The sequence below is a fragment of the Salmo salar genome, chromosome ssa13, assembly GCF_905237065.1.
Source record: "Salmo salar chromosome ssa13, Ssal_v3.1, whole genome shotgun sequence".
NCBI classification, from domain to species: Eukaryota; Metazoa; Chordata; class Actinopteri; order Salmoniformes; family Salmonidae; genus Salmo; species Salmo salar.
Genome location: NC_059454.1, coordinates 19,949,866 through 19,969,689, shown reverse-complemented (window position 1 = coordinate 19,969,689; position 19,824 = coordinate 19,949,866). Strand labels below are relative to the sequence as shown.

The following is a 19,824-nucleotide window of genomic DNA, read 5'->3' as shown; positions in this document are numbered from 1 at the left end:
TACCTTGATTAAACATAAGAGCCTGCATGTCACTTATAATTAGATACATTTATTTGACACTTGTCAATATAACAATTTACCACATACCTGTACTGTAGTCAATTTAACATAATGAACCTTTGGTTTTCAGATGTAAGAACATTTTTTAAACCTCCTCCACATTTCTTGGTTGTAGCGCCTTTCACCTTTCTAAATCCAACCTTCTAGTGAGATCAAGATAATCCAGATTTTTGGGATGAAAACTATCCTAATCACTACCTTCGAGTTTTAAAAAATGCAAAATGACCTACATTCCCCGATTAAAGGTCAGATTGGATTACCACATCCTTATCCCTATCCGGCGGATCAGAACCCCATTTTTAAGTTTTGAAAAAGTAAATTCTAACATTTAATCCTATCCGATAGGGGTAATCAGATAACTTTTGAAAAAGTAAATTCTAACATTTAATCCTATCCGATAGGGGTAATCAGATAACTTTTGAAAAAGTAAATTCTAACATTTAATCCTATCCGATAGGGGTAATCAGATAACTTTTGAAAAAGTAAATTCTAACATTTAATCCTATCCGATAGGGGTAATCAGATAACTTTTGAAAAAGTAAATTCTAACATTTAATCCTATCCGATAGGGGTAATCAGATAACTTTTGAAAAAGTAAATTCTAACATTTAATCCTATCCGATAGGGGTAATCAGATAACTTTTGAAAAAGTAAATTCTAACATTTAATCCTATCCGATAGGGGTAATCAGATAACTTTTGAAAAAGTAAATTCTAACATTTAATCCTATCCGATAGGGGTAATCAGATAACTTTTGAAAAAGTAAATTCTAACATTTAATCCTATCCGATAGGGGTAATCAGATAACTTTTGAAAAAGTAAATTCTAACATTTAATCCTATCCGATAGGGGTAATCAGATAACTTTTGAAAAAGTAAATTCTAACATTTAATCCTATCCGATAGGGGTAATCAGATAACTTTTGAAAAAGTAAATTCTAACATTTAATCCTATCCGATAGGGGTAATCAGATAACTTTTGAAAAAGTAAATTCTAACATTTAATCCTATCCGATAGGGGTAATCAGATAACTTTTGAAAAAGTAAATTCTAACATTTAATCCTATCCGATAGGGGTAATCAGATAACTTTTGAAAAAGTAAATTCTAACATTTAATCCTATCCGATAGGGGTAATCAGATAACTTTTGAAAAAGTAAATTCTAACATTTAATCCTATCCGATAGGGGTAATCAGATAACTTTTGAAAAAGTAAATTCTAACATTTAATCCTATCCGATAGGGGTAATCAGATAACTTTTGAAAAAGTAAATTCTAACATTTAATCCTATCCGATAGGGGTAATCAGATAACTTTTGAAAAAGTAAATTCTAACATTTAATCCTATCCGATAGGGGTAATCAGATAACTTTTGAAAAAGTAAATTCTAACATTTAATCCTATCCGATAGGGGTAATCAGATAACTTTTGAAAAAGCGTCCCCTGAAGACCTTTCTCGAACATGGAAGGAAAAAACAAAACAGAATCACTGTCAAGTTAACAAAAGTAGTCTTTTCAGAATGATCAACAGTAATGATGAGATTAAGACAAAGTGATTGTTGCTAAATATACAGTTTATTAAGGCTTGATTCTTTCTAAAGGAAAAAAAAAATTATAAACCAAGATAGAGCTTTCAAAACCTTACAGGTTGATCCCACTGATATAGCTAAAGTGGTTTACTTGCAAGTCTATACAATAATTCATTGTATTAATATTTTGTTATTTCATGTCATTATTCCTTTAGTGTAGTAGACATATCCTTTATTTTAGAACCATACACATGGCCCCCCTTGCAGCAAACAACTCGACACGTGCATGTAAGTCCTGAACTATAGGCATCACATCCATCTCATGCTTCTTGACCGAAAGAAAGACAACAGCAATGTCTATAATCTAAAATGGCTTCCTCCACTTGTCTCCTTTCCTTCATCTATACTGGTGTGAAAGACAACTTGTGGAAGAAAACACCATAGAAATCATCCACCCCATATGGCTTTAACCCCGTTTTCACATTACTGCAGATGGAGGAAAGGAAGCCACTTTAGACTATTGAGATGCACCCGGACGTCCCCTGTAAGAAGTCAAAGGTCATGTCTCCAGACATACAGGGGCTACACTACACCAGCCAGGGAAAAGAGCAGCTACGCAACAGACTACAGATAAAACCAACATGAGACTGGGCTGTGCTGATACAAACATCCAGCAAGTCTGGAACTGATCCACACACATGGCAAGTAACGACACTGTTACAACTTTATGAACACAAGAGCTGCGGTTCACACTCATGTACAGCAGTGGAGGCTGGTGGAAGGAGCTATAGGAGGACGGGCTCATTGTAGTGGCTGGAATGGAATCAATTGAACGATATCGAACATATTGAAACCACGTTTGACTCCGTTCCAGGTATTTGATTCCAGCCATTACAATGAGCCCGTCGTCCTATAGCTCCTCCACTGATGTGCAGTAACAGTGAGGGACAGCATTCACATCCATGTCTCTCTCTTGCTCACACACACACACTGTGATGTCACAGAATTCCAGGTTTAATGCTCAAGTCAGAATAAACCTACAACACAAGCGAGTGGACTGAATGGCACTCAGAACAGTTTCTACCCCGTCTCTCTGTGCAGAATGGGAATCCAGCATGTCTGAGATCAGTAAGAGAACAAAGGAAATACTGCTGTACTGTCAGTAAAGGAACTGTACTAGAAAGAAATCGTTGTGCCAACCATTACTCAAAAGGGTTGTATAGTGTTTAACCACAATGTAATCAAGGTTACCAGACTGATTGCAGCCTGCATGATTGCACATTGTGGGCTATTAATTAGAGGGATAATTGTTTATCATTCGATGTTCAACCACCAATCAATCTTGATGGATAGATACTTCCTGATACCACTGACTTATTTTCAATGACTTTGAGCAACAAAAAAAACACAGAAACCATATTTAGTTCTTATTTGTTTTCTTACTCTTGAGAGTAAATCAGTTATTCATTTCAGGTCATCTCCATGACTACAGGCTCCTAAGTTAAATCTTAGCATTACCAAGGACATGATTTACAGCAAAACCACATTTTGAGAAGAAAGTCAAACAAAACAACAGATTAAGACAGAATTATGATGAACGGATAATTAACCCAAGTGATTTTTCCAAATAGAGAAACAATTCATTCATATGTAGCAGTTACAGCATATCATTCTAGCTATAAAATAATTCATTTAAAATGGTGAATGCTACATTTCTCTCAGACTGGCTTGAGTACATGAACATAAGCTCCTGATAATGACAACTTCTTCAAGACAAATGTCATTTATCAAAACAAAGTGGAGGGGTGTTAGGGATGTAAAATTGTATAATTTTCAATTCAGATGGTGAGAGCTCCGTCGTCGTGGAGGACACCCATCAGTTACTTCCTTCCCAGAGGCCTTTGCACACTTCCACCTTTGAAATGTCCCGAGTCTGACTTCAGACTATCCCTGATTTCTCCAGCACTGTCAGTTAAAGATTCTTTTGACAAGTCATCAATAACTAGAAAACTAAATATTAAGGCTCCAGAAAAATCATCTTTCTGAACTGAAAATTGTCAGTAGTAAGCCATAAAATATAGACTTTGTTGATTTTGAATGAAAAATAGATAAACCGCTGAAGTCTCATTATCACACACAGTTCTAAGTCTGAAAATGTTTTGCCTTTGGGATCCTCCAACCCTGTTGGCACAGTTAAACCTCTGAAGGATGGCAACACCGCCCCCCAATGGACAAACAGGGGCAGGATACGGCAGTTCCTGATTGTACAGAAATATAAAGTGGCAGATATTCTCTCTTCTCCTTGGTGCTGTCAAACCCTGATTCAATTCGAGGAAGAGTAAGAAGGGAGGGGCCAGGAGAGGTCAAAAACAAATCCAGTCTGACGAGAAAGAGTACATGGAGAGAACGTAAAAAAACGAAGTCAATCAGAACTAAAACAATGTGATGGTGGTGGCTAGGTAATACATGAACTCAGCTTGTTATCCCTGCACAAAAGGTGATGGGTGGTACCTGGGGGCGGAAAGCGCAAGTCTCCACGGTGGTGGCAGAAATTCACCAGGATTAAATAGGAGAAAAAAAAGAATACTTTTTTTTAAATATAATTTCTGAATTCTTCTGTCTCTTAAATCGAATGTCCTAGTGTAACTGTTGATCAAGCCAAGGATAAATGTCTTCTACTGCTGTTTACTCCTGTTTTGGCGCTCCTGCGGGGAGACAAGAGAAGGACATGAATAACATTGAAAAACACAATCGAAACATCAGTGACCAAAATGTTCCTTCCACACCTCGTCATCATAACAGTAATGTCAGATTCCAGGTGAGAGACAGAGAAACTGGACATGTACCTGTTCCAGCCGAGACCGGTTCTGGATGGGTGCAGGCGGCTCAAAGGTCTGACAGCAGGAGTAGAGGGAGTGAAGAGAAGTCATTTAAGCACACACACAAAGACATTCAGCCCTAGAGAGAGCAAACTCTTATGAACATCTATTGAAGAGGGCTATGAAATGGTAGGCTCTATATCAGGGCTCTCCAAACCTGTTGCTAGAGAGCTACCGTCCTGTTTTCCCTCCGACCCTAATCTACAGCACCTGATGCTAACAATTAGTTGGTTGATAACCTTAAAATCAGGTTAGTTACAACTGGGTTAGGAGTGAAAAGCTACAGGACGGTAGTGCTCCAGGAACAGGGTTGAGATCCCTGTTCTATGTACTGATGAAATTCCATCTTCACCAAGATGATAGCTAATGTCAATCAAATGTTTACCAACAACAAAGAATTGTATTTGAAACAACAAACACTTCTTGGAGGCAGGTTCTTTAGCATCCATAAAGACTAGGAGTGGATGGACTGGATTTAACAAGACCAGTGTATCTAACACACCTTGCGTACCTCCTCCTCTTCCTCCTGCCTCTTCTCATAGTGGGAGAAGTCGTCAAAGATGGAGGTGGTGTGCTTGAAGCCCACGATGATCTTCATCACCTGCTTGGCCTTCTCCAGAGGGACCTCCTGAGTGTCTCGGGAGTTGGTCACCGGCTTGTTGTCGTTGTTCTCCAAGCGGATGTGGCGCAGCTGGCTGTTGGGCACGTCCTTAACAAACAGCCAGTCCACGTCAAACTTGCCCTTCCACTTGTCCTGCGCCCACACGCCGGCACTGGTGCCGTAGTCCACGGACGAGCGCATCTCGGCCACGCCACAGAAGTGGCCGCTGCCGTTGACGCTGAACAGCAGGTAAACGGGTCCTTTGCCGTTGAGGCTGCGGAAGGCCCCGTCCAGGCGCTTGTTGCCGTGCTCGGTGCTGCACCAGATGGAGTACTTGATGGAGCGGTGGATGTCGTCCTCAGAGTAGCTCTTGATGATGAACACACGACCGTTCTTCAGGTTCCACTCAAACACCCTGGGGTTGTAGCTGTGGGCGGCACGCAGCTTCTCCAACACCGGGTGGTTCTCCACTCCACCAGGGACCATACCGACAGAACCAGCGGGACCGCCATTACCCCCACTGACTATGCCAATCATACTGCTACCGTCCATGCCGGCCCCTCCTTGCCCGTATCCAAGGTTACGGTTGCGCGGTGCGACCCAGCGGGTCTGGGGAGGTGGGGGTTGGGTCTGGTGTTGGTAGGGTTGAGGAGGGGGCTGGTGGTGCTGGTGGTGTAAGGCCATGGGCTGCATTTGCTGCTGCTGCAGCAGGGACTGGGGAGGGGGCTGCATGGGGTTCTGCTGCATGGGGTTCTGGGGCTGCATGGGGTGGCCATGGGGCATGCTCATAGCCTGCTGCTGCTGCATGGGGGCTTGGGCCACTTTATTCACAGGCCCTTTGTTGTCCCAAGTGCCAATGTCCATGTTGTGTTTGATGGGCGGAGGGGGCAGGGTTCCCCCAGGGCTGGGCATGCCTGGTTTCACCTTGGTCTTCAGCTGCTGGGGTTTGGCCGGCTTACTAGCGATGGCCGCCCAGGAGGCGGGCTTGGGTGGGGGCATACCGATGGACGTACCCCCGTTCCCCTGTGCCACTACCGGCGGTCCGCCAATCACAGAGCCCACAGCCTTGACCCCTGACCCCTGGCCTGTGAGGTCACCACCAATCTTCAGGCCCACCATGCCCTGCTCCAGGCTGTTCATGCCAGGGGCCTTATTGAGGGTGTCACTGTGGAAGCCTGTCTGGCCGTCAGGCACCAGTGTGCCACCCAGGGAGCTGGGAGGGTAGCTATAGCTGCCACCGTAGGCTGAGCTCTGAGTCTGCTGGCCCTGGGAGCCACTGGTGCCCCAGGCGGAGAAGGCCGGGTTCTCAGGGAAAAAGTTAAAGCGGTGGGGGTAGATGCTGCTGCCAAGCCCTCCAGGCTGGCCAAACACGGTATCGGGCATGAAGTGGTGGTCTCCATTGCTCAAGGGTCCGTAGGGGGTGAGGTAAGGGATTGGGGGGTCTCCACCGGTGGACCAGGGGGCCTCACTGAGGGGGTAGGGGAAGCCGATGGAGGGGGCGTAGTAGCTGGACAGGTAGGGGTCGGTCATGGACTGGTAGCTGCTGTTCTGTGGAGGTAGAACAATTACAATAATCTATATCCGGTATGTAAAAAGTTGTTTCATTAGTATTTTGGTGTTTGCTTCACATTATGCAGCACTAATAAACAGTTAATCACAAAACACTCAACTAGTAAATGGAAAGAATATGGACCCACAAGGACAAAACTGTGGGGTTAAAAGAATGGCAATGAGAAAGTAATACCAAAAATGTAATTTTGCAAAGGCAGATTTGTTCTGTGAGAGGAGCAAAATGAGGCCCTCACTGGAAACAATCAATCGCTCTTCAAAAGACAAGGTCATGAGACCTTTCTGGCATCCATTTTAAATGACAAACTAATAGAGAATAGAGGGTACAAGGGTCAGAAGGCCACATTTAGAAACTAAAAATAAAAAAGTCAAACGCTATCATCTCCTGCACATCAACTGTTTTGCCCTCTAAGTGAAAAGCTAGGTGACAATTACATTCCTTATGGATTCATGTGAGGAAATAATGTGTCATTTGTCTTTCTAAGGCATTCAAGACACTTGAATCTTAATATGCAATACCTGACTCTGAGCTTTCTTCTACTGGAAACATCCACCTAGAATTTTGCTCCACTGAAAACCAAGTGTAAAATGTAGACCTAGCCCAGGCATATTCACATCTTACCCTACTACTGAGTACAGCTGCTTTTCTGTTCTACCTGATAATAATTGCACCCACCTGGTGTCCCAGGTCTGAATCAGTCCCTGATTAGAGGGAAGAACAGGAAAAAAAGCAGTGGAACTGGCTTTGAGTCCCAGATCTGAATTTGAGGGACCTAGTCTACATTGGGGAAATCTGAAACCTTGATATAAAGAGCTTTAATAACCCATCACTTAAAATCAGTTTGATACAAATGGAGACTAACTTCCAACTGCAGCTTCAACACAAAAACTGCCACCCCCTGTCATGGAAATTCAGAATTGAATAACAAGAAAATGTCAACATTATCCCATGAAAGACTGGTCAGCATTATCACCTGCGGCCAGTCACGCACCTGGGTTGATTGGCCAGTGAGGTACGGCTCAAAGTCAGTGTCGTGGACAGTCTCCTTCTGATGCAACGAACCATTTTGCACTGAAACAACAACACAGGAGTTAGGACTTTTGGCAAAAAGCAATCAGCAATCATTTCTCTCAACAATAACAGGTGAGTGGCAATGCACTGTTCAGTTCAGTTCAGTTCAGTGAAGGGCATTTGGAAGTGTGCTTAGTAGGCAAGGCAGCCTTAACACTGACACCCAGCATGCGCATGTGGTGTCATCCTCCACAAATAACCTGCGCGCATCATCGTGATATGACTGACAGCCACCTGGCACTTGCTAGGAGACCAGTCGTATCCTGGAAGTGAATCAGGCAGTGACCTACACCCCTCCAGCAGTGTCAGTATGAGGCCTGTGCTGTGTGTCACTGCCTGCCTGCCTCAATGTCTAACACACAATTAAAGGCTAGTCACAACACCAATCAACGTCACAGCCTACCAGCAGTGAATAATCAGCGAGTCACTAAAGTGTGCGTGTAGAGAATTTGAGGCTGGTTTGTATAAATATATTCTGAATAATATCTGGTGTGCAGTATAAGTTTGTATGTCAAAGTCAACTCATCCAGAATGTATGGCAAAATGTTAGCTAATAAATCAACTGGAATTTTGCACAACAACTTCCACCATTAATCTATGGCAAACAAATGTAGAATAGGCTGTTGACTATTGTTTGTTTAGCTAACTGACATGCAAAAGGTACCAGGCTAGATACTCTCTTCAGCTAGGCCTACACGATCTAGATCAGATAGGTGTTCCGTGAGGTGAAGCTGTAACCGTGTGCAGCGGACTAGAGACCACCAGCGTAGATCAAAAATGTACCCCAAGTAGCTAGCTACTCTAAGAAAAACTAAAAGTTCCAAAAAGGTTCTTGGGCTGTCCTTGTGGGTTATCCTACGAAGCAAGCTAGATCTACTCAGGGTTTTCTAAAGCTAACCAGCTTCAGTTAGCTTCACATTCCAGCTCAGGCTTTTCACCCGTACTATGAGAGTGGATGCTGCTCGTCCGCCTGCTGCTAACTCTAGCAGGCCTGTAACTGCGCGTGCACGTCACACATACCTAGTTGAACACCAAACTCTTCATTGAGACAATGCTGAAACATCAAATCAGGCTTTTATATTTTATAACATATCGTTAATGCTGACTTTAGTATGCTTATCAATGCACAACCACATGCACCTATTTCCCCCACTCGTAGCGATTAAATCATTGTTTTAAGTCATACAAAAGTGTTATTGTGCATGAAGTCACAAATGCATTATGTCATTACTAAATGTGTAATGTGATAATGTTAAAATACCAACAATTTTTTTTATTATTAAAATATTTTAAATCAGTTGTCCTTTGCAAGATTGAGAGAATCTGATTTTATTGGTCCTCAACTCGTGGCCATGTCATTTAATTCGGGCTATGTGGAGACAGCCGTGAGTTAGCCTGCCCCGGAGCAAGTTAGAGCTGAAGGACTCGTTGCCATAGAAATGTGCCTGGGTAAAAGGTGAGAGGCTTTTGCTAAGAGCCACGCATTGCTTGTGGTCCGGTTTTGGAAACATAAGGAACACATCTTTCATCAGCGAGAAATTCAAAAAAAAGGAATGGTAAATTACTACACACATTTATAGGGTTAGGGTTCCCACACGGCCATATCTCCATGTTACACTGCTTGTTTACAGAAAAACAGATGGAAGACAGTCGACTACCTGTTCTAATTAGCTAGTACAGGTGTTCCTCTCCGAACACCTGTACATAAACAGAAGACGGATGCCACAAACGTGTTGTCACTGAAAAACAGTGCTGAGGGATTAAAACAAAATGGTGGTTATTTTGAGTTTTTTTTAAACAACTCATTTACCAATGTAGGTTCAATTATTTACATTCCATTTCATTCAGGTTTTTTCTGTGAGCTCAATGCAGTTTCTCTAGAGATAAATTGGATCAAGCCCATTGTGCGATGTAATATAGAGTTATAGTTTCCAACAGGCCAATATTCAACAGTTTAGCGCAGAAAACATGGTAATTAGGTACAATCACCATAATCCATTGTGTGCCTACTTATCCGGTCTGTGTGGGGCTGAAGAAGAGGAGGCAGAAGATGCGCAATCGAGAGGGTCTCTACCTGATAATACATTATCTAAGTGATTTATAGTTGCTCGTCAGGAGTCATAAGTATGCCTTATTTACTTTGAACTACTACAATTGTTATTGTCAGACAGCAGCTCTGAGATTAATTGGCATGAAAGTCATCAAATAAAACAAATGCAATATACACAACTGAAATATTTTAAAGTGAATAAATGGTTAAGTAAAGGGATAAACACGGACGTTCTGTACATTACCTTGGAAATAATGGACGACGCAGCGGGACGAGGCGGAGCGGAGTCCCTTTGTAGAGTTCACTTTCCCAAGGTAATGTACAGAACAGAACCGTTTATCCCACTTATACCACAGTTGCCAAAGAAAACAATATGAATGCACACAAACTAGAGGTCAGCCGATTAATCGGAATGGCCGATTAATTAGGGCCGATTTCAAGTTCATAACAATTGGTAATCGGCATTTTTGGACGCCGATTATATTGCAATCCACGAGGAGACTGCGTGGCAGGCTGACCACCTGTTACGCGATTGCAGGCAGCCATGGTAAGTTGCTAGTGAGCATTAAACTTATCTTATAAAAAAAACAATCTTAACATAAATCACTAGTTAACTACACATGGTTGATGATATTACTAGTTTAACTAGCTTGTTGCATATAATCAATGCGGTGCCCGAAATTGTCACTTCTCTTGCGTTCAGTGTAAGGAGAGTCAGGGTATATGCAGCAGTTTGGGCCGCCTGGCTCGTTGCGAACTGCGTGAAGACCATTTCTTCCTAACAAAGACCATAATTAATTTGCCAGAATTGTACATAATATTCAAGGTTGTGCAATGTAACAGCAATATTTAGTCTTAGGGATGCCACCCGTTTGATAAAAATACGGAACGTTCCATATTTCACATACGGAATAAACATTTTGTTTTCGAAATGATAGTTTCTGGATTTGACCATATTAATGACCAAAGGCTCGTATTTCTGTGTGTTTATTATAATTAAGTCTATGATTTGATATTTGATAGAGCAGTCTGACTGAGCGGTGGTAGGCAGCAGCAGGCTCGTAAGCATTCATTCAAAACAGCACTTTCCTGCATTTGCCGCAGCTCTTCGCAATGCTTGAAGCACACCGCTGTTTATGACTTCAAGCATATCAACTCCCGAGATTAGGCTGGCAATACTAAAGTGCCTATAAGAACATCCAAAAGTCAAAGGTCAATGAAATACACTGCTCAAAAAAATAAAGGGAACACTTAAACAACACAATGCAACTCCAAGTCAATCACACTTCTGTGAAATCAAACTGTCCACTTAGGAAGCAAAACTGATTGACAATAAATTTCACATGCTGTTGTGCAAATGGAATAGACAACAGGTGGAAATTAGAGGCAATAAGCAAGACACCCCCAATAAAGAAGTGGTTCTGCAGGTGGACCACAGACCACTTCTCAGTTCCTATGCTTCCTGGCTGATGTTTTGGTCACTTTTGAATGCTGGCGGTGCTTTCACTCTAGTGGTAGCATGAGACGGAGTCTACAACCTACACAAGTGGCTCAGGTAGTGCAGCTCATCCAGGATGGCACATCAATGCGAGCTGTGGCAAGAAGGTTTGCTGTGTCTGTCAGTGTAGTGTCCAGAGCATGGAGGCGCTACCAGGAGACAGGCCAGTACATCAGGAGACGTGGAGGAGGCCATAGGAGGGCAACAACCCAGCAGCAGGACCGCTACCTCCGCCTTTGTGCAAGGAGGAGCAGGAGGAGCACTGCCAGAGCCCTGCAAAATGACCTCCAGCAGGCCACAAATGTGCATGTGTCTGCTCAAACGGTCAGAAACAGACTCCATGAGGGTGGTATGAGGGCCGACGTCCACAGGTGAGGGTTGTGCTTACAGCCCAACACCGTGCAGAACGTTTGGCATTTGCCAGAGAACACCAAGATTGGCAAATTCGCCACTGGCGCCCTGTGCTCTTCACAGATGAAAGCAGGTTCATACTGAGCACGTGACAGATGTGACAGAGTCTGGAGACGCCGTGGAGAACGTTCTGCTGCCTGCAACATCCTCCAGCATGACTGGTTTGGCGGTGGGTCAGTCATGGTGTGGGGTGGCATTTCCTTGGGGGGCCGCACAGCCCTCCATGTGCTCGCCAGAGGTAGCCTGACTGCCATTAGGTACCGAGATGAGATCCTCAGACCCCTTGTGAGACCATATGCTGGTGCGGTTGGCCCTGGGTTCCTCCTAATGCAAGACAATGCTAGACCTCATGTGGCTGGAGTGTGTCAGCAGTTCCTGCAAGAGGAAGGCATTGATGCTATGGACTGGCCCGCCCGTTCCCCAGAAGTGAATCCAATTGAGCACATCTGGGACCTCATGTCTCGCTCCATCCACCAACGCTACGTTGCACCACAGACTGTCCAGGAGTTGGCGGATGCTTTAGTCCAGGTCTGGGAGGAGATCCCTCAGGAGACCATCCGCCACCTCATCAGGAGCATGCCCAGGCATTGTAGGGAGGTCATACAGGCACGTGGAGGCCACACACACTACTGAGCCTCATTTTGACTTGTTTTAAGGACATTACATCAAAGTTAGATCAGCCTGTAGTGTGGTTTTCCACTTTAATTTTGAGTGTGACTCCAAATCCAGACCTCCATGGGTTGATAAATTGGATTTCCATTGATTATTTTTGTGTGATTTTGTTGTCAGCACATTCAACTATGTAAAGAAAAAAGTATTTAATAAGATTATTTCTTTCATCCAGATCTAGGATGTGTTGTTTAAGTGTTCCCTTTATTTTTTTGAGCAGTGTATATATAAAAATATAAAAATCGTCATCGTCTTTTTTTGGTCCTCCAATAAATCGGTATCGGCGTTGAAAAATCATAAAAATCAGTCGACCTCTAACACAAACGGTAGAAAACATTCGTACTCATCTTTTGGTTGCTAGAGACGTGACCCGTGGTCACATACACATATTTAGCAGATGTTATTGGTCACATACACATATTTAGCAGATGTTATTGGTCACATACACATATTTAGCAGATGTTATTGGTCACATACACATATTTAGCAGATGTTATTGGTCACATACACATATTTAGCAGATGTTATTGGTCACATACACATATTTAGCAGATGTTATTGGTCACATACACATATTTAGCAGATGTTATTGGTCACATACACATATTTAGCAGATGTTATTGAGGCTGTAGCGAAATGCTTGTGTTCCTAGTTCAACAGTGCAGTAATATCTAACAATACACACAAATCTAAAAATAAAAGAATGGAATTAAGAAATATTAGGACGAGCAACGTCGACTCCGGAGTGTGTGCGTGAGATATATAAAGAACACACATTAAAATAACATCAAATTGATCAGAAATACAGTGTAGACATTGTCAACTGGCAGATTCATTAAATAGTACCCGCAAAACACCAGTCTCAACGTCAACAGTGAAGAGGCGACTCCGGGATGCTGGCCTTCTTGGCAGAGTTGCAAAGAAAAAGCCATATCTCAGACTGGCCAATACAAAGAAAAGATTAAGATGGCAAAAGAACACAGACACTGGACAGAGGAACTCTGCCTAGAAGGCCAGCATCCCGGAGTCGCCTCTTCACTGTTGACGTTGAGACTGGTGTTCTGCGGGTACTATTTAGTGAAGCTGCCAGTTGAGGACTTGTGAGGCATCCGTTTCTCAAACTAGACACTAATCTACTTGTCCTCTTGCTCTGTTGCGCACCGGGGCCTCCCACTCTTTCTATTATGGTTAGAGCCAGTTTGTGCTGTTCTGTGAAGGGAGTAGTACACAGCGTTGTACGAGATCTTCAGTTTCTTGGCAATTTCTCGCATGGAATAGCCTTCATTTCTCAGAAAAAGAATAGACTGACGAGTTTCAGAAGAAAGTTCTTTGTTTCTGGCCATTTTGAGCCTGTAATAAAACCCACAAATGCTGACGCTCCAGACACTCAACTAGTCTAAAGGACCGTTTTATTGCATCTTTAAATCAGAAAAACAGTTTTCAGCTGTGCTAACATAATGGCAAAAGGGTTTTCTAATGATAAATTAGCCTTTTAAAATGATAAACTTGGACTAGCTAACACAACGTGCCATTGGAACACAGGAGTGGTGGTTGCTGATAATGGGTCTCTGTACGCCTACGTAGATATTCCATAAAAAAATCCACCGTTTCCAGCTACAATAGTCATTTACAATTTGATGTTATTTTAAATGTTTTTGTCCATGTGCTTTTCTTTCGAAAACAAGGACATTTCTAAGTGACCCCAAACTTTTGAACGGTGGTAGTGTGTGTGTGATATATCTATGATGGGATGTATAGACATTATGTGGATAGAATGTGTAGTATATCTGAAGAATACTTAAGATATACAATTCTATGTACAGCAATAGTTGAATAGGATAGCCTTGACTAGAATACAGTATATTCATATGAAGTGGGTAAAACAGTACATAAACATTATTAAAGTGACCAGTGTTCCATGTCCATGTACATAGCAGCCTCTAGGGTGCAGGTTTGAGTAACTGGATGGTAGCCGACCAGTGACATTGACTAAGTTCAGGGCAGGGTACTGGGTAGAGACCAGCTAGTGATGGCTTGGCTAGTCTCGTAGTTCCAGCGTTGATGTACCTGTACTGACCTCGCCTTCTGGATGATAGTGACTGCTGCAGCCAGAATAACAGCAAAGTTGATTCTGTTGCGTTTGTTTAAGCTATTTATCCCATTTATACCACAGTTTCCAAAGAAAACAATACTAAGCACACATTTACCAGTAGAAAGAAAAACATTTTGTTGATGTTTTCATTTATATAAGCAAATTCATCCTCTCATATTTTGGTTGCTAGAGACGCGACCCAGTCGTACGTTTGATATTTATGGAGGCGACCCAGTCGTTCGTTTGATATTTATGGAGACGACCCAGTAGTTCGTTTGATATTTATGGAGACGACCCAGTAGTTCGTTTGATATTTATGGAGACGACCCAGTAGTTCGTTTGATATTTATGGAGACGACCCAGTAGTTCGTTTGATATTTATGAAGACGACCCAGTAGTTCGTTTGATATTTATGGACGCGACGTTGTTATCCCTGGCTTGCTAGACAGCTAGCTATGGCTAACACAGTCACGACCTCTGCATACAGAATAACGGCAAAGGAGCCGTTTTCTATTGATATTCAGTAGGATAAATCCATAACAGTGAGATGATAATGCCCAATGTTGCCTGTCATAGCAAGACAAGTTTGACTTCTCATCAGGACACTTGAAACTGTTCATTAAGAGGAGATCGCATTGCATATCAAATACTGGGCTAGAAGCTAGCTAAATAGTTTGTTGCTAGCAAACCTGCCAACATGACAACAGTATAAAAAATGTTGCTGAAAACAGCTGGTCAAACTAGAAACGTGAGAGGATTTGACATCATAGCGCCACGTGTGTCATGACAGCAACAGTAGGCACCAGAGAAGTTCATGTTCATCACTCACCGTGCTAGGTCATCAGATGCTCCAAAAAATATGTCTCTGCACAAACAAATCAATGCTAGCTAGCTACGTTTTCCTTGTTGGACCTGTGTTTACAATGTATCCAATTTCAGTTGTGTAGTTGTTGGTTTAGCCTTCTGTAACTTTGCAGCAAGTAAGGTCTGCATGTTTTTATTGAACCTTTATTTAACTAGGCAAGCCAGTTAAGAACAAATTCTTATTTTACAATGACAGCCTACCCAGTCCAAACCCTCTCCTAACCCGGACGGCGCTGGGCCTATTGTTCACCGCCCTATGGGACTCCCGATCACAGCCAGTTGTGGTACAGCCTGGGAACGAAGCAGGGTCTGTAGTAACACCTCTAGCACTGAAATGCAGTGCATGTTGTTTCATGATTGCAAGGTACCCCAATATCTTTTCCAACTGTCCCATTATCTGGTTTTAATGTCCATTCTAGAATGCCCTTCTAGCCAATTAGAAACAAGTATCCAGCGGGCATGGTATATGGTCAATATACCACGGCTAAGGGCTGTTCTTATTCACAATACAATGTGGAGTGCCTGGACACAGCCCTTAGTTGTGGTATATTGGCCATATATCACAAACCCAGAGGTGCCTTATTGCTATTATCAACTACTTGCTAACGTAATTAGAGAAGTAAAAATGTTGTCATACCTGTGGTATATGGTCTGATATACCACGACTGTCAGCCAATCAGCATTCAGGGCTCAAACCCCCCCAGTTTGTAATAAGTAATAAGCAGTAACGGGAAGTCACTACCATATCTTTTCCAACTGTCCCAAAATATTTTCCAACTGTCTCCATTATCTAGTTTTAATGTCCATTCTAGAATGCCCTTCTAGCAAATCAGAAACGAGTCTTCAACAATGCTGTGGTATAAGAACTATTATAAACTGGGTGGTTCGAGCTCTGAATGCTGATTGGCTGACAGCCGTGGTATATCAGATCGTATACCACGGGTATGACAAAACATTTATTTTTACTGCTCTAATTACTTTGGTAACCAGCCAATATACCACGCTGCGTCATGCCTAAGAACAGCCCTTAGCCGTGGTATAGTCGCCATATACCACACCTCCTCGGGCCTTATTGCTTAAATAAGCAGTAAAGGGAAGTCACTACCATCAACGGTCCTTTATTAATTGTTCTGCATTACGTGTTATAGCATTCAACCCACTTAATGCATTGTGCATTTATTGTTTACAGAAATAATTAAAACCGAAATCTGTGATTATTTTTTAATAATCGAAACTCGCCCGAACTCACAAAGCACTAATTGCTCAGCACTACAAATACTGTGGGCTGCAACTGTTAAAACAGCATAGGCCTACAGTAAGTATATATTTTGCATTTGTGAATTTATTTTGATGTAATATGAAAGTAGAGGGCTTGATGTTTCTAGAACCATACAGCAATTGAGAATCGATTCACAATTAGAATTTTGCTGTCAGAACCAATTCACTTTTCCTAACATAACATGTAAGGTCCCTTAACTATAAGGATAACGTTAGGCTCTTATAGTTCATTATTGGGCTAACCCAAAGTGATTCTACAAAAAGTTATCCCACTGGGACAGCCAGATTTTCTCTAAAACTGCAGCTAAATATATGGCTGTTTTTCTTTTGGTTATAGATAGGCCTATTTGATAGATACATGTGTTAGCTATATCAAATGCTATGATTCTTACCTTTAGATGCTTGTCCCTTTGATCTCTGCATCCCCATTGGATCATGCCGGGAATAAAAGAAAACATGCATGTTAGCCAAAGGGAGCTTCACCAAACATTACTTACCTAGCTAACTGGGCCTAGCTGACAAGTGTCTAACCATGATCAGACTAACATTAGCTAGCTAGCTAAAAGTTCTGTCTAGCTAGCTACGTAACACCATGGGAAAATCCCATCAGTGAGTTGGTCAGCTAGCTTTTTGGCTAAACGCATAGCCTAAATATGACTAACAAGATCATCAAGCAACGATGTAACGTTGCAAGATAGCTAGTTAACTTACTAACTAGCTACGCCTATTTAGCTAACTAACTAGCTAACGTTAACCAATGACCGATATAAATATTAGCTTATCAGGTTAGTTAACCCCTGGTTTCTAAACAAGAGTTGGCTAGCTAGCAGGTTAGCAAGATGTTAGCTACCTAGCGAACATTACTCGCAACGTTAGCTACTTGTTTGCCCTCAAACATCGTACAGTAAAACTATGCAAATATGTGGTTGCAAAACGTCCTTCGTTTGAACAAACCGGTTAGTTAGCCTGCCAACAACCGCCTGGCACAATTAAATTAGTTTGAAACGTAGCTAACGTTACCTGGCTAAGTAAGGTTAATTAGCTAGTTAACATATTTGCTGCCCGGCGTGATGCATCGTCCTGCCTAACGTTACCTGAGGGTCAATGCTTGTGGCAGACATAATTCATTAAGCAAGTCCCTGGATTCGCACGGAGCCTAGCAGGTCAGTGTATCTGATGCTCCGGGTTTCGATGGTTCCTAGCTCAGTTAGCTGGCTAGGCTAGCTAAAGTGTTTTTCCACTGCTTGTATCCCCAGATCAACTCCCACAGTGCAAGTATCTTATCCGGTCCGCTCGGATTCAATGTCCAAGCTTAAATAAGTCCGGATAATAGTTCTAGATCTCCACAGAATATTGTTTTTGGATCCGGTACAATCTCTGTCCACAGTTGAATCTTTTACGTCTTTTTTTTTCACTCCAGAGATCCCTCCACAGTTAGTGTGCAGCACTTCCCCCAATGGCTGTTCTATCCCATTGGTTCCATCCGGGTTCTAGACTGAGCTTTACGTCAGCGACACTGGGTTTCTTGAAAGGTGGGTGGCCCTGCATGGTGGACCAGTGTTGGCAGGTTAGAATGATTCTAGTGACCGTTTATGGGAAGTTTATGCAAAACAGGTACGATGCATGGTACAATGAGGGGCAGTAATTTCAATAAATAGTAAAATGTTGCTATTGTTGTGAGAGACACCAGACAATGTCCCATTCAGACACAGGGATTTAGGCCTATACTATAGGCTACAAAGAAAATATTTTTCCTAGGCCTAAATCATGCAGAAATAAATATTAGGCTATCCAGATAAAACCCCTTGCCTAACAGATCTACATTGGATGTGTAAGACATGTAGGCAAGGCCAGGGAAGATGTTTATAATTCAAATCAAATCAAATGTTATTTGTCTAAATACAACAGGTGTAGGTAGACCTTACAGTGAAATGCTTACTGAAATTCCATCATGAGCTATGCAAACTGTAGAAATAAAGATCATGAGCTTTAGGCCTAAGTCTCTAACAACAAAAATCTGGGGGATGGACCCTGGACCCCGGCTATAAATCCTGGATATATTTTCTATTAAAGTATAGGCCTAGGCCTAATACGCCTTAACCACCTCCTTGAAGAAGGCTCATTGGTCTTCTACTTATAGTCTCCCTTTCTCTCTTCTCCCCTCTGTAAGGCAGCGAACCCATTGACAATCAGTAGTCCATCTGCATTGGGCACAGATGGCTGAACGGCTCACTTTTGTGTGTGAGTTTGCCTGCAGGTATACTGATGATGAGGCACACAAAGGTATGTACAGTTGGTATTGGTTTGATACCTTAAAAAAGGTAGGGGTGTGGATCAGAAAACCAGTCAGTATCTGGTGGGACCGTAATTTGCGTCATGCAATGCTACACATCTCCTTCACATAGAGTAGATCAGGCTGTTGATTGTGGCCTGTGGAATGTTGTCCCACTCCTCTTCAATGGCTGTGTGAAGTTGCTGGATAATGGCGGGAACTGGAACACGCTGTCTTACATGTCGATCCAGAGGATCCCAAACATGCTCAATGGGTGACTTGTCTGGTGAGTATGCAGGCCATGAAAAAAACGGGGAAATGTTCAGCTTCCAGCTTTCAGCATGATGCACAGCCCCCTTGTGACGTGAGGCTGTGCATCATGCTGAAACATGAGGTGGATAAATGGCACGACAATGGACCTCGGGATCTCATCAAGGTATCTCTGTGGATTGAAATTGCCATGGGATAAAATGCAATTGTATTCATTGTCCGTAGCTTATGCCTGCCCATCCCATAACCCCACTGCCACCATGGGGCACTCTGTTCACAACGTTGACATCAGCAAACCACTCATCCACACAACGCCATACGTCTGCCATCTGCCCGGTACAGTGGAAACTGGGATTCATCTGTGAAGAGCACACTTCTCCAGCGTGCCAGTGGCCATCGAAGTTGAGCATTTGCCAACTGAAGTTGGTTACAATGCCAAACTGCAGTCAGGTAAAGACCCTGGTGAGGATGACGGGCACGCAGATGAGCTTCCCTAAGACTGATTCTGACAGTTTGTGCAGCAATTCTTTGGTTGTGCAAAACCACAGTTTCATCAGCTGTCTGGGTGGATGGTCTCAGTCAATCCCGCAGGTGAAGAAGACGGATGTGGAGGTCCTGGGCAGGCGTGGTTACAAGTGGTCTGCTGTTGTGAGGCTGGTTGGACCTACCGCCAAATTCTCTAAAATGACGTTGGAGGCCGCTTATGGTAGAC

The 19,824-nt window shown here is 42.7% G+C and overlaps 1 protein-coding gene across 5 annotated transcripts; it reads right to left on the bottom strand.

Moving 5' to 3' along the window:
* Nucleotides 1-1,614: 1,614 nt before the first annotated feature.
* Nucleotides 1,615-18,063, bottom strand: LOC106566592 (YTH domain-containing family protein 1). Of its 5 annotated transcripts, none has more exons than XM_014134744.2 (6): nt 17,665-18,063; nt 16,963-16,987; nt 7,611-7,708; nt 4,969-6,610; nt 4,434-4,481; nt 1,615-4,292 (listed from the first exon to the last, which is right to left on the bottom strand). In XM_014134744.2, the coding sequence occupies exons 3-6, from the start codon at nt 7,700-7,702 to the stop codon at nt 4,263-4,265; spliced, it is 1,812 nt and encodes a 603-aa protein (XP_013990219.1). In that variant the 5' UTR covers nt 7,703-7,708; nt 16,963-16,987; nt 17,665-18,063; the 3' UTR covers nt 1,615-4,262. The 5 variants fall into 5 exon arrangements, with proteins under 5 accessions (XP_013990219.1, XP_013990220.1, XP_013990217.1 ...); XM_014134745.2 differs by having other exon boundaries at nt 7,629-7,708; XM_014134742.2 differs by having other exon boundaries at nt 4,978-6,615; nt 17,665-18,062.
* Between the last annotated feature and the right edge of the window lie 1,761 nt (nt 18,064-19,824).

Coding starts and splice junctions, on each gene's coding strand:
- LOC106566592 (XM_014134741.2), bottom strand. CDS start 17,691: ATGTCTGCCACAAGCATTGACCCTCAG. Junction 16,988..17,664: donor CCACAAGCATTGACCCTCAG/GTAACGTTAGGC, acceptor ATGGGGATGCAG/AGATCAAAGGGACAAGCATC. Junction 7,709..16,962: donor AAAGGGACAAGCATCTAAAG/GTAAGAATCATA, acceptor TTGTTGTTTCAG/TGCAAAATGGTTCGTTGCAT.